The following is a 15,263-nucleotide window of genomic DNA, read 5'->3' as shown; positions in this document are numbered from 1 at the left end:
ATTTTAATGAAAATATGCTTTTGCTGATAAATTCAATAAATTACAAGTCAAGAATCTGTTACAAAATTAAGGTTTTACATCTTCCCTACTCTACTATGAGTATTGTACATCAGAAAGAGAAAGACATTTTTTTAAAGAAGTAGGAGTGAGCAAGAAAAAAAGCTAGGAGAAGAAAAGGCTAGACTGTGGTCCACATTCCTTTTATACCCAACTTTTAAAAATAAATAATCAGACCACATTTGAACACTTCACGTTATGACTACCAATGCAACAGGACATCATCACACAATGAGGTGTGAGAAACATCAAGCAAAGCCAGTTTAGCATTTAAGAGGTAAAGGCCTGGTGTCTCCCAGCCTATAAGATCATAGTAGTTATGTAGTAGAAAGTGCCATTTGAAACATACAGAACCCAGAAAAGGTGTCAACCATTTGCTCTCCAGAGAACATTCACAGGTGTGCTTATGCTTAAGAAAACATGTATGCACAGGGTGTAAATTACAGGGGGGGGGGGGGGGGGTTGGGGGGGTTTAAGACTTTGATTAAAACAACAGGTCGGGAGGGGGGGTCAATACACACCCTGGAAATGAAGTTGAACCCCCGATTGTCATTGTATAATTCGCACTCTTTGTATACATCTTTGCTGAGTTAAAGAAATGGTGCTTTATGTCCTTACATAACATGAAACACCTGTTTGCTTTCCAAAACATAAGCAGGGATATGGCCTTGACAGGACTGGAACATTAGCAACTATCACAAGTAGTCAATGACCCAGTTCCAAACTGTATTGAGAAAACCATAGTCTACTGTTCATTTATTCAACTATAGCAATCTGCCTATAGTCAGACAGAGAGACAAAAAGGCAGACAGGCAAACTTACACTACTAAACACAGACTTAATGACAGGAAGACATATGCAGGCAAGTAGACATACTGACATAGAACATTATTAACTACTGAATTGACTTCCGGATATACCGAAATTCTTATCAGATTTAGTGAAAATGTTCTCTCACTCTAACATTCTCAAAAATTCTTACTCGTCCTTATAAGACCTGAGCGTTTCATAAATGAGTGTGTGAACGTGTTTCACATGCATCTGTGCTAGCATTTCATATGTATGTGTGTGTACGTTTTCAGTAGTATGAATGTGTGAGCGTTTCATATGAATGTGTATGTGTTTTTTGTGTAGGGACAGTCGGAATTATTTCCCAAACAGCCCTTTAGCGTTCTTTACAAACACAGCAACACAACTTGGAAGTAATGACTGCAAACAAACCAATTCCTCAAGAAACGAACTAGCTCAGACTGAACGCTTTATTTCTCACATCTCCATGAATTTGGGAAACATGGCGGAACAAAGGGACAATAAATGGTTTATTGTCAAATGAGGAAGACATAGAGGGAGGCAAAAGCGTGGTTAGATTGCCTATCACCACATAGCGTTTGCTTTAATCATAGCAATATCACACACAATAATGCTCTTCAATCATTGGGCCAGTAAGGGCCAAGTGAAGAGAAGTCGGGATACCAATAATAAAATGTAGAAATTAAGTCCCATGCCTGAGTCAAAAGTCTGCTGTGTCTGACTTATTCATACACCACAACCAGTCTCTGACAGAAACATTTCCAAACATTGCACATGAAACACCTGTTTGTTTTCACACACATCAGCCAGGGACATGGCCTTGACGTGACTGGAACATTATCAACATGGATCACTAAGTTTATCAAAACACAGGAAATCCTTGACTGTTCCGGATGGTATTGAGAACCCAATACTGTTCAATTAATAAAATATACACTCTTAAACACAGACTTATTGACAAGAAGACATATGCAGGCAGGCAGGCAGACATACTGACATAGACCATTCTGCTGGCCCATACCTAATCAGACAAGTCAGTTGAGCTGACTCAGGTGTCCCTGTTCTTCCTCCAGCCCATATATGGAGGTGGGGGCGTCATCGCCTGGACCCGAAAAATGTATATTAACCCATCAGAAGACCCTCTTCTTTACTCCTGGTCTACTTTACCTGAAGACTGAAGGTGAGTCCCTGGCAGCATTACCTCCTCCCTGAACCACCTCTGCTACTCTGTAGTCCTCCAGTGTGTTTGTGGTGTAGCTGAGCCTTGCATCTCCCTCTCTACCTCCAGATGTCTGCCTTCAAGTTCACCCTGCTGACCCTGCTGCTGGTGTCTGCCTGCTGGGCAGAGGAGGAGGTATACCACCTAGTCTACCTATGTGCCATATCTACAGATCCTGCTGTGTGCTTTGTCACTTATATACTAACATACCATAACTTCTTATTCTTCTAAATCTCTCTCCAATCACTGTTACGGCTCTGCAGACAGGTGTGTACAGTTATTTTTGTTCTGTGTAACATGATGAACTACATTTTCCAAAACTTGAGTATGTAATGTTGCACATTGTAAGGGAGTGTTAAGAGAGCCCTAACTTCAGTTCCTTTGCAGAGAGTGTGGAGGACCAATCAGATGATATGTCTGTGTCTGCCCTGCTGGAGAGAGCCAATGAGAACATGAGTAAGTCAGTTAGCCCTTCAACATACTAATACTACAGAAGCTATTAGCGGACCAACTCAACCAGACATTGTAGAAGAATATATATAACAAACACCTCCTGTTGGATCACCAAACAAACAAGACTGGAGTAGTACGGATGTTTGAGACACACATTTTGAGGAACATGCTGCACATTTTGACAACATTAAGAGGGGTTTAAGGCTAAATCTGGCAATGTACCTTAAACGTGTCTTGCTTCTTGATGGTGGTCTCCTCTGCTGTAGCCCCTGACTTGGATATGCCAATCCTGATGGACGGTGACATTGCTGTGGAATCTGAGGCTGAGAGGAACGCTGACCCCTGCACCTCCCGTGGCTGCATGTGGGGAAAGTGGACCGACGGAAAGGTCTACATTCCCTACGCCATCTCCAATCAGTACTGTACGTAAATTGCCTAGTCTTGCTATTGCAACTCTAAGCCTAGTACAATGCTTGTTAATTTTGCTTTGTACAGCTGTTTATAATCCTAGCCCAGTTCCAGCATACAGGCCACAATCTTATGCTAACTGGAGCAAAATCAAAGATACCATCACAGTTCAGAAACAGTGAATGACTATCTGTTCTATTGTCTTCCCCCCTGTCTCCTCCCTGTCCCTTGTCATGTCTCCTTCCTGTGTCCTCTCTCTCCCTCCCCCAGCCTCCAGGGAGAGGTCCATCATTGAGAGAGGTCTGGAGTCCTTCTCCTCCTTCTCCTGTATCCGCTTCAGACCCCGTCGCAACGATGACAGGGACTACCTCAGCATCCAGTCTAAGAATGGGTATAAAAATCTTCTAGGATAGCTGTCTAACATCTAATCAGACCTTAAAATATACATACTTTTTTACTACTGAGAATAAACGTCATGTCTCTGGTTCCATTTGACTTAGGACACAAAAGAAAACACTACAATTTGAGCATTTGGTCTCAAAACTTAAACTATACAACGATCATGACTCAATTTCCATCCGTGCTGCAGCTGCTACTCCTTTGTTGGTCGTCGCGGTGGTGCTCAGGAGTTGTCTCTGGCTCGCAGTGGCTGCCTGTACCACGGCACTGTTCAGCATGAGCTTCTGCACGCCCTGGGCTTCAACCACGAGCAGACCCGCTCTGACAGGGACAACCACATTAGGGTGGTGCTGCAGAACGTCCAGTCTGGTGAGTGTGCAGTGCAGAAAAGGGTGTCGCACTCCTGACATGCTTGCTTTGACAGTGCTAGAGTACCTCACCATTGTAGCCCCAAACCACCTTTGCTACTTTAACATTGTGAATTAGAAATATGAAATATGTACATGCATTGTATATGTACACACAAAGTTGTATCCTACTTTTGTGTAGATATATATTGTAAAGAGCCATATTGAGCACCTTTGATAGCCAGCCAGGAGTACTTCGCTGACTAATAAATATAATATCACTGTATACTGAATGTCTCTTCCCTTACAACACTTTCAGGCATGGAGCACAACTTCAGAAAGATCGCCACCCTGAACCAGGGCACCTCCTATGACTATGGCTCCGTCATGCAGTACCACAGGTCAGTACTGGATCTCTGCCTATGAGACAACCACAGGGACTAGTCTAAACTTCAGTCTAAGAGAAACAGACATCACCAGGTAATAATCCACACTTTAGTTCTACAGAAAAAATAACCTTCATGGATGTGTCTCCTACAGGACTGCCTTCTCTAAGAACGGCCAGCCCACCATGGTCCCCATCCCCAACAGCAACGTTGCCTTTGGCCAGGCCAAAGAGATGAGCAGGAATGACAAGGCCAGGCTCAACACGCTGTACAAGTGCTGTAAGTTCATAAGAGAGTTATACAACAGTACTGCCACACAGTGTTGGGGTGTGTGGAAAGTCTAAACTCCTTGTTATATCAGACAAAAAGGTGCAGACAAAGACTGCTCATTTTTTACATCAGCCCCCGTCACTGTAGATGAAGCTGGTCGTCTAATTAACTCTGGAATCTTTAGCACTTCTGCTGACTTTTTTCCACTCACTTATGCACTCAGATCAACATATTTTAATTGTATAACAAATTTCCACACATCTGATTAAACTAATTCTAAGTTAGACAAAAAATGTCCATATATTAAAAATACCAGTGGAACCATTTGGATTAAACTGGAATTATAAATATTTACATGTATTTATTTATAATACAGTAAAAGGAAGTTGATTTAAATACGTAAATACTTTTATTTAAACTATTTTAGATTTAGCAATGGTAACTGTGTTTGCACGTTTGTTGTCTCGTTTCTACAGGAGATCAAATGGGCACAAACATCAACATTGTTTTGGATGCTTCACCCTGCAAGGGTCTCACCACAATCGTGAATTGCCGAAGCCCAGGAATCTGCCAATATACCAAGTGGACGTCCTGACCGTGTCTCAAATCACCTCTGTTGCATGTATTCAGTTTCATCTTCCTGGACTGAACTTCTATCCCCCTAAGAGTTTGTGTCATGACTGTGATCCTACAATACATTTTGTAACCATATTATACATCTTTACTGTCTTCCTTAATAGATAATACATGACATATAAAATGCATATTTTAGTAATTTCGGACTCAATTTATGACCAGAAAACTACAACTGAAAAATATCAGTAATATTGGTCAAAGATGGCATCTAACTACAGTGTGTCTGTGTGCATCTCCTTATCTCTATAACTGGGTATGAAGTTGCCAGTCGTCATGTGTTTTGGGATAGGACCCAAGGGGCTTGCAGTGCTTTGTGTGATATTGTTTGATCGAGTGGTTCCCGTTCAGGCAAAATAATTTGGCTAATAGACGCTTCACTACCATTTTGAATAATCTCTCTTGTGTCAAATTATATTTTTTTTGACCAGAGGGTGGTGTGGAGTATCAGGTAAAAAATAATCAGGGCTCTCAAGTTTTGAAGACAGGCAAGAGTGAAATTCGAAAGATTACAGGTATGCTTTTTTTCTATTGGTTGTTGCATCAAATCTTACCTAGATACAATGGTGCTATTTTACGATTGGCTATTGTATAGACCCTTTCTTTTTTTTTGATTAGCTGATAAGTGGCAGGCTCTACTAAGAACTGAAGTGGGGCGGACAGAAGAATTTTGGTTGGGTGCTGTGGCGTTGGGTGCTGCGGCGTATTAAATATATTATAAATATATTTTTTTTGCGTGAGAAATACAATGTGTGGCGGGAGGTCGTGACTAAAGACCAAAATGAGTGACTGTCACTCTCAATGCGTGTCACTTGAGAGCCAGGGCTCTGTTCGAAAACTCTTAAAATGCGTCCTTCCTTCCTTTTAAGACAGCGATGTCTGTTCGAAATGTCTTAAATCTTCTCTTCCTGTCTAATAAGATACCTTAAAATACGTCACATTACGGTCATTTTTTAAGAGAGCATCTGAGCTGCCTTGCTGTCTTAATGGCGGCACGTATTACCCATAATTCTGTGCGCGGGGTTACCGTAGGCAACAAGTTAAACAGAATCCTTTCACCGCCATTGCTCTACGTTTTTACAATTCATATTTCAGCTAAACGGTACTTATAAATCAGTATCTGAATAAAAATGTATCGAGAATTGGGCAGTGTTGTTGTTGAAAATGTACTTATTTTATTGATAACACTCCTAATTTGTAAATTTGCTCCGACTTTTCGATAACGTACAGTAGCTAGCATCGCAGTGCAATGCAGACACTAGTTGCTGCGTTTAATCATAATCCTATCAATTGAGTGAAATACAAACACAAATGTTATGAGCTATTGCGCTTATATCTAACACAAGTTTAAATACAGCTTAACTTGACTTAGTGTGACAACAAACTCAATGCAATTGACTGCGGTCTGACAAAGTGCGCTAGTGCAAGCACTTAAGTACACGCAGCGCGATGACGTACATCCTGTCTTAATAGGCTGTTCAAAAACAACGGTTTTTAAGATACCTTACCCCGAAGAGAGCTGTCTCGTTAGACACCTGTCTAGTAAGACATCAAGGATTAAGACAGCTGTCTAAGTTTTCGAACACAGCCCTAAAGAATGCTCGAATGGCACGATCCGCTATGGCGCTGTCACGACAAAAACTTTCCTATCTGACGTCACGATGCCGTTCCGATGCAAGGAAGCATCCGACGTAGCCTGATGTTGTCAAGCTCATAATTCTAGTAAAAATATGAGTCTTATAAATCTCCGTTGTGCTGTGACTATCGGGCGTGTTTCAACCGAACTGTTCAACCCAAGCGCTCTTTCATGACATTGTTGATTACTTTACTGTTGATCATCTGTCCATTATCGTATAAAGCCCGCCCTGGCAATTTCATTGGTCTGCCCAGCTCCTGGTTTTATATAGTTTGTCCCCAATACGAGCCCCTCCAGACCCAACTTCCCGACCAAATTTTTGTTGTGGGCGGGGTTAAATTGGGCTGGAAGCCAGGCTACATCCGTCGCTATGCCGACCTTAAATTCCTGAGATAGTTACGCGTGTTAGCGGAAACTGTCCTGGTTGCTATACTGGTTGTTAGGTAGGAAGTTTTGTATTTGGGCTTATGTAAACCAATTTAACCTACTCTGCTGAGGCAGCAACGCGCAGGTAGAATAATATACGTGTTGCCTTCCCGTTAAAATCGATGCTAAATACGTTTTTGTTTTCCACGAAAAAAGCTAGCTAGCACTAGCTATCGAACAAGTGAAAACTTCAAATCTGTTAAATTGGTTTAAATAGGCAGTTTCCCACTAGCATCCTTGGATCTGAGCGCCATTGTGACGTCAGAACAGGTTTGGCACTAGGACAGTTTTTGGCATGACCACATAATTTAGACTCCTTCGCCGCCTCCATATTAGACTCTGGCGTGACAGCACCCACTTGCGGGAGCGCGCGCCAACCACTCGGAATCACAAAGTGAAGGACTTCGTTTTGATATCGCATCCAAACGGAGGGGGCACAGATGTTTCACATTATACTTTCTTTGTTATAGAATTCAAGAGAAGAATGTTGGTTATCTGAGTAAATAACAGATGTTATTCACAAAATCCGCAACGTTCTTGCTCCACGACATTACATTCTGAGGAAATATACCCCAGCTAATGATTACCAAAGGAAATTTATTTTGTTTAGCAAGTTCAAAGTATCTCACATGGCTCTTCATATTGATGTAGGTTCAAAGGCATGTGATTTTAATGCAGTTAGCCTGCGCTGACCAAAGGTTCACATGCTTACAGCCTACAAAAGACAATTACTATAAAACCTCTATCAACATCAGAAGAAATGTTGTCACCATCAAATCATTTTTTAAAGATAGGAAATATTACTCTTATTGTTTAAGTCAATGAAATAAATGAAAAAAATAAACATAATAATCCCCCAATATGGACTATTCTGTCTTCAGACCTGTCCAACCTATACATACACATGTATTGGTATTAAATGCATGCTATTAAATGTACATGACGCTGGGGTAGAAGGGAAGAAATGTATGTGGGGGGAGAGCATTTCATGGCAAGCCTTGTTTTCCTTTTGATGTAAATGCAATGCACCCCCTGCTAACTTTGACTAGGAAAGTGTTACATGCCTGAAATGTACTGTAGTGAGTATGTAATGTTGGTCATTGTAAGGAAGTGTAAAGAGAGCCCTAAATTCTGTTCCTTTGCAGAGAGACACACAACTAAATCTTTCTGTTGTATGTGCAGCATCTCCCCTCCATGATCCCATACATGACTTAAGTTCAGAGACAAAATAAAAACAATTTTAGACAAACTAAACCAAATTTCAGGCAAAATAAAAATGTATTGAAAGCATTGTTTACTAATGGGGAATGCAATCAGAGGCTGTAAAGGTGCTGCATATGACAGTACCCCCAGTATTCTTTGCTGAAGCCATGACTGCATTTTAGTGCCCAACAGGGTTAGGGTCTCAGCTCTCAGATCTACAGGTCGTAGATCTGATATTTTCAGATGTCCAGAAGGAACAAGAGAACAATGATTTAGAAGAGGAGGTATCTGACTAACACACCTCTCCCTTAGTAAAGAAAACAGTTATGACAGGTCTGCTGTAATGAAAACGAATGGTTGTCCACTGATTAAATGCAGTCTTTTTGCACTGTTAAAGAGGTAAACCCCACATACTCACAAAGTTTGTGATGAATGACAAGTTGTTTCTTCATGCAAACTAGATTAGTGGGTTAAAATTAAATTGAGATGCTTTTTTTTAGTGGTTTGGTGAAGGTGTGTCATTTTTACGCTTAGGACAGGGAGAGTATACAGAATGTTAAGACTGCACAAGGGCTAGGGATATATGCATCAGGACCACATTGCCTAAGAACACCTAAGAACTGGATTACATCTCTATTTGCAACATCCTGTTTCCAAGAAACCACAAACCTGCAGTAGTTGAGGAACACAAACTCCCACAGTCGACACAACAATGTTTTATCATCTGTTTCAAAACTTATCTCTCACCTCAGCCTATGCATCAGCTGCTGAAAAGTTGCAAAGAATATTTAATAAAAATGTTTTGTTGTGCAATTTTAGTGTGTATTATAAATCCTATTAATAAAGACACTGTGAGTGTCTGTTTTAAGGTCTGGTGTCATTTATATTGGGTCAAAAAGCCTAACCTGCATAGATACAATGCAGGTGCTAGAAATCTATTACTTCAGTCCTGTTAAACTTGTCTGGTGGTCTATTGCAGCTCATTCATGGTAATGAATAGATTCAAGACCCTGGCACTGACCTTCCGAGCGGTGATTGGGACTGCACCCAGCTACATCAAGTCTATGCTCCAGCCTTACACCCCCACCCGCCACCTACGGTCTTCTTCTGACAACCGTCTGGTGGTCCCACCACTCAAGAGCTCCTGGTCCAAACACAAGCTCTTCTCCTGTCTGGCCCCCCAATGGTGGAATCAACACCCCACCTCCATCAGAGACACTGACTGTCTCCCCACTTGCAAGAAAAGGCTCAAGACGCACTTGTTCCGGGAGTCCAACGATACTTTGGAATGATTGGCTGGACCAGATGTTTCCTCCAGGATCACAATGACTCTTATTGAGAGACTTGTTAATAAAATACAAAATAAAAATGTCTTGAAAGCATTGTTTACTAATGGGGAATGCAGTCAGAGGCTGTTAAGGTGCCGCAAATGACAGTACCCCCAGTATTCTTTGCTGAAGCCATGACTGCATTTTAGTGCCCAACAGATTTAGGGTCTCAGATCTACAGGTCGTAGATCTGATATTTTCAGATGTCCAGAAGGAACAAGAGAACAATGATTTAGAAGAGGAGGTATCTGACTAACACACCTCTCCCTTAGTAAAGAAAACAGTTATGACAGGTCTGCTGTAATGAAAACGAATGGTTGTCCACTGATTAAATGCAGTCTTTTTGCACTGTTAAAGAGGTAAACCCCACATACTCACAAAGTTTGTGATGAATGACAAGTTGTTTCTTCATGCAAACTAGATTAGTGGGTTAAAATTAAATTAAGATGCTTTTTTTTGTGGTTTGGTGAAGGTGTGTCATTTTTACGCTTAGGACAGGGAGAGTATACAGAATGTTAAGACTGCACAAGGGCTAGGGATATATGCATCAGGACCACATTGCAGGTTTGAGAACTGGATTACATCTTTTATTTGCAACATAATGTTAGCAAGAAACCACAAACCTGCAGATGTTTAGAAACATAAACTCCCACAGTGTGACAACAATGTTTCATCATCTGATTCACAACTTCTTTCTCACCCCAGCCTATGCAACAGCTGCTGAAGGATTGCAAAGATTATTGGATATAAAAAAAATAGTTGTTGCAATTTTAGTGTGTATCATGAATTTTAATCTATTAATAAAGACACTGTGAGTTTCTGTTTTAAAGTCTGGTGTCATTTATATTTGGTCAAAAAGCATAACCTGCATAGATACAATGCAGGTGCTAGAAATCTATAACTTCACTCCTGTTAAACTTGTCTGCAAACCTTTGTTCTGCTTTTACAAAGATTGTTTATAGACACATTTGACTTCAAACAGACGCTGTAACATTCCATTTTCAAATCTTCAAAATGTTTATCACTTAACAGCGTAACATTTTCAAAGATTGTACAGTTTCAAATTAGATTGAAGTCAGCATGAGATCAAATAAAAAAGGCAGAACACAAAATGTCTTTGATACTGTACAATCTTTCAAAATATTAGGCTAAAATGTGAAAATATTGAGCTGTAGTTTTGCATAACTCTTATCTTCCCCGTAATAACCATACTTCTAGGAACTGGTCCAGATCCCCTGCTCTTTAGCAATGTACTCCTGGTCAGCTGGTTCTTGCTAATGCAATTGAGGACAGTTTGGAGAGGTATATAAACAGCAGTGTTTAACTTCCAGGGTGCTCTCCCCTATAGGCTGTCTGTAGGGCGATCTCTATCATGTCACCTCTCTGCGTTTTTGCCATCTTCTCGGCTCTCCTGTGCTCCACTCAGGGCTACTATATAAAGGTAAGGTTCAGTCTCCTTGTGAACTATTAGATTTACCAAACTCTATATTGACAATTTATTACCTTATGAATACTGTGTCTCATCTCTTCAACTTCTTTAGGCTTTTTTTGAAGAAAGTTCAGAGGAAGAAGGTAAACCTTAATCTGTTTATGGTAACTGAAAAATGACTGGTACAGTGATACCTTTATAACCATTTGTCTCTTTTGTTATTTGGGTCTTACAGTCAACAGCATAGAAGCTGATGAATTTGCTGTCTCAACCCTACTGGAGAGAGCCAATATCCATGTTGGTGAGGCAACAAGCAGATCACATTACACACTCAACTCAACTAATCTAAACTCTTAACTTCAACCTGAGACAATTACTTACTGTCCTCTCCTTCAGGGGAGGGTCTGGATGAGCCATTGGTCATGTACGGAGACATTGCGGTGAAGACAGGACTGCAAAATGCTGATCCTTGCACGGCTAAAGGCTGCAAGTGGCCCAAGGCTGCTGACGGCAATGTCTATGTGCCCTTCACCATCGCCAACGTCTACTGTGAGTGTGGATCCTCTGTGGAACCTGTTAAATCAGGGCTGTGAGGGACCATTAAAATGACCCCTCACCACCTCAAAGTATCAAAGTTTAAATGCTGTTTTTATTACAAACTATTTCAGAAGTTAGAATCTTAGAATTTATAATTATTTGTTGAATCTTGGCTTGCTGGTGTAGACTCTAATCAGACCGTAGTTCCTCAGTAGTGAACCGGTGTGACTCAATCCTGGTGTCTCTGTGTGCAGCATCCCGGGAGAGATCTGTCATCCTGGATGGTCTCAACTCCTTCGCCGCCTGCACCTGTGTCCGTTTTATCCCCAAGACAACACAGAGGGACTTTGTGGACATCCAGTGTCGCTCAGGGTGAAGAAAACTGTAGTATAAATACACATACATTTCTTCCTCTGTCAGAACTGGAAAAGCAATGCAAATAAATGAACAGCTAATACTTATGTGTGTATTCTATTATATGAGTTTTCTTTAGAGAGGATCTTTGATCTTGCATCTCTCTATCCTGTGCTTTTAGATGTTACTCGTATGTGGGTCGGCAGGGGTCTGGTCAGGTGGTGTCTCTGGCTCGGAATGGGTGTGTGCACCGTTCCGTGGTCCAGCATGAACTGCTGCACGCCCTGGGCTTTGACCACGAGCAGACCCGCTCTGACCGTGATCTGCATGTCCGTATACTCCTGGAAAATGTCAAACCCGGTAGGTGTTTCAGTGAAACTAACCAATTGTACATACAAATGTAATTATGAATTAATTAACGGTGCAATATCTAACATCCTGTTTGTGAAGAAAGTGTCTTATTCTGCCATATTGTTCACTCGCAGGACAAGAACACAACTTTAGGAAGATCAACACCAACAACCTTGGTACTCCATATGACTATAATTCTGTCATGCAGTACAGCAGGTCAGTTACAAAGTCCAACTCAACATACAACTAGATATACAGGCTACAATCCATACTGTTATTATAATATCTGTTCTGAGAACAGAGCTATTACAATATCCTCTTTCTCCTGTCCTGTATGTATGTACTGTGGTCCTGTACTGTACATGTGAGTATGTATGTATGGGTGTTTAATGTCCCTTGTGGCTGCTGTAGGTTTGCCTTCTCCAAGAACAGACAACCCACCATCATTCCCATTCCAGATAACAACGTGGTCATTGGCCAGGCCACTCAAATGAGCCCTATAGACATCATGCGCATCAACCTCCTCTACAACTGCAGTAAGAGACACTCAGAACAACTTACTACAGCTGTAGACTACATTAAACAATACCTGTAAACTACTGTAACTCCATCTAATTACAGCTGTAAACCACTGTAACTACAATTAACTACAGCTGTTTTGGTCTAATAAGGGATAATCTGTGAATTGATTGATAGTAACCTCCCATCTCTCTCTCTTTCATTCTCAGATCGCACCAGGGTTGACTCAATATAAGAGTAGCATATTCTGAAGACGTAATGTTCATAAGAAAAGCTTTCTGTATTGTGCATAAAAATGGCATTGGCAAACATTTTCATGTCAGCTCAAGTCACATTTTGTGGTCTGTACCAAAATCCTATTGAAACTGAAATAAACATTGCATTTGTTTGTTGTACTATCATTCTGTACTGTATTACTCCAGTCACCATGTCACATATCGCCTATATAAGGAGAACAAGATATTATTTTTTTATTTTTTACAATGAGTAACAGTCAGATTGTGAATACACAGAACATCCTTTCTCTTGTACATTTCCCTATTTCTAAACAAATTCACTTTATATTGGCCAAACCTATACTGTGCTCTTTGGAAGAGGGGTAAAATGAACAGTGTATGAACTAAACATTCTGGAATTGCAGTTATTGTACTATGTGTGTTGAAGTACAATAGAAATAGGACATTTCCTTAAAAAATCGAAACATTCCTTAATTTGTTTTATTTTGTAGATTTTAATGAAAATATGCTTTTGCTGATAAATTCAATAAATTACAAGTCAAGAATCTGTTACAAAATTAAGGTTTTACATCTTCCCTACTCTACTATGAGTATTGTACATCAGAAAGAGAAAGACATTTTTTTAAAGAAGTAGGAGTGAGCAAGAAAAAAAGCTAGGAGAAGAAAAGGCTAGACTGTGGTCCACATTCCTTTTATACCCAACTTTTAAAAATAAATAATCAGACCACATTTGAACACTTCACGTTATGACTACCAATGCAACAGGACATCATCACACAATGAGGTGTGAGAAACATCAAGCAAAGCCAGTTTAGCATTTAAGAGGTAAAGGCCTGGTGTCTCCCAGCCTATAAGATCATAGTAGTTATGTAGTAGAAAGTGCCATTTGAAACATACAGAACCCAGAAAAGGTGTCAACCATTTGCTCTCCAGAGAACATTCACAGGTGTGCTTATGCTTAAGAAAACATGTATGCACAGGGTGTAAATTACAGGGGGGGGGGGGGGGTTGGGGGGGTTTAAGACTTTGATTAAAACAACAGGTCGGGAGGGGGGGTCAATACACACCCTGGAAATGAAGTTGAACCCCCGATTGTCATTGTATAATTCGCACTCTTTGTATACATCTTTGCTGAGTTAAAGAAATGGTGCTTTATGTCCTTACATAACATGAAACACCTGTTTGCTTTCCAAAACATAAGCAGGGATATGGCCTTGACAGGACTGGAACATTAGCAACTATCACAAGTAGTCAATGACCCAGTTCCAAACTGTATTGAGAAAACCATAGTCTACTGTTCATTTATTCAACTATAGCAATCTGCCTATAGTCAGACAGAGAGACAAAAAGGCAGACAGGCAAACTTACACTACTAAACACAGACTTAATGACAGGAAGACATATGCAGGCAAGTAGACATACTGACATAGAACATTATTAACTACTGAATTGACTTCCGGATATACCGAAATTCTTATCAGATTTAGTGAAAATGTTCTCTCACTCTAACATTCTCAAAAATTCTTACTCGTCCTTATAAGACCTGAGCGTTTCATAAATGAGTGTGTGAACGTGTTTCACATGCATCTGTGCTAGCATTTCATATGTATGTGTGTGTACGTTTTCAGTAGTATGAATGTGTGAGCGTTTCATATGAATGTGTATGTGTTTTTTGTGTAGGGACAGTCGGAATTATTTCCCAAACAGCCCTTTAGCGTTCTTTACAAACACAGCAACACAACTTGGAAGTAATGACTGCAAACAAACCAATTCCTCAAGAAACGAACTAGCTCAGACTGAACGCTTTATTTCTCACATCTCCATGAATTTGGGAAACATGGCGGAACAAAGGGACAATAAATGGTTTATTGTCAAATGAGGAAGACATAGAAGGAGGCAAAAGCGTGGTTAGATTGCCTATCACCACATAGCGTTTGCTTTAATCATAGCAATATCACACACAATAATGCTCTTCAATCATTGGGCCAGTAAGGGCCAAGTGAAGAGAAGTCGGGATACCAATAATAAAATGTAGAAATTAAGTCCCATGCCTGAGTCAAAAGTCTGCTGTGTCTGACTTATTCATACACCACAACCAGTCTCTGACAGAAACATTTCCAAACATTGCACATGAAACACCTGTTTGTTTTCACACACATCAGCCAGGGACATGGCCTTGACGTGACTGGAACATTATCAACATGGATCACTAAGTTTATCAAAACACAGGAAATCCTTGACTGTTCCGGATGGTATTGAGAA

The 15,263-nt window shown here is 40.5% G+C and overlaps 2 protein-coding genes across 2 annotated transcripts; both read left to right on the top strand.

Annotated features, from left to right (window-relative positions):
* Nucleotides 1-2,476: 2,476 nt before the first annotated feature.
* Nucleotides 2,477-5,060, top strand: LOC146246839 (high choriolytic enzyme 2-like). The gene is made up of 7 exons (XM_084683028.1): nucleotides 2,477-2,542; nucleotides 2,806-2,961; nucleotides 3,218-3,338; nucleotides 3,537-3,715; nucleotides 4,013-4,094; nucleotides 4,234-4,358; nucleotides 4,826-5,060. Coding segments are annotated over exons 1-7 (708 nt in total). The 5' UTR covers nucleotides 2,477-2,499; the 3' UTR covers nucleotides 4,828-5,060.
* A 5,212-nt stretch (nucleotides 5,061-10,272) lies between these two features.
* LOC146246838 (hatching enzyme 1.2-like) lies at nucleotides 10,273-13,125 on the top strand. Its single transcript, XM_084683025.1, has 9 exons — nucleotides 10,273-11,016; nucleotides 11,117-11,147; nucleotides 11,240-11,305; nucleotides 11,401-11,553; nucleotides 11,796-11,913; nucleotides 12,077-12,255; nucleotides 12,381-12,462; nucleotides 12,658-12,782; nucleotides 12,975-13,125. Exons 1-9 carry the CDS (start codon nucleotides 10,948-10,950, stop codon nucleotides 12,998-13,000), a joined length of 849 nt encoding a protein of 282 aa, XP_084539151.1. The 5' UTR covers nucleotides 10,273-10,947; the 3' UTR covers nucleotides 13,001-13,125.
* The last annotated feature ends 2,138 nt before the right edge of the window (nucleotides 13,126-15,263 follow it).

The sequence above is a fragment of the Hypomesus nipponensis genome, chromosome 19 (genome assembly GCF_054491055.1).
Source record: "Hypomesus nipponensis isolate SF chromosome 19, ASM5449105v1, whole genome shotgun sequence".
Lineage (NCBI taxonomy): Eukaryota > Metazoa > Chordata > Actinopteri > Osmeriformes > Osmeridae > Hypomesus > Hypomesus nipponensis.
The sequence above is the reverse complement of the archived record's forward strand: the minus strand, read 5'-3'. Positions and strand labels throughout refer to the sequence as shown.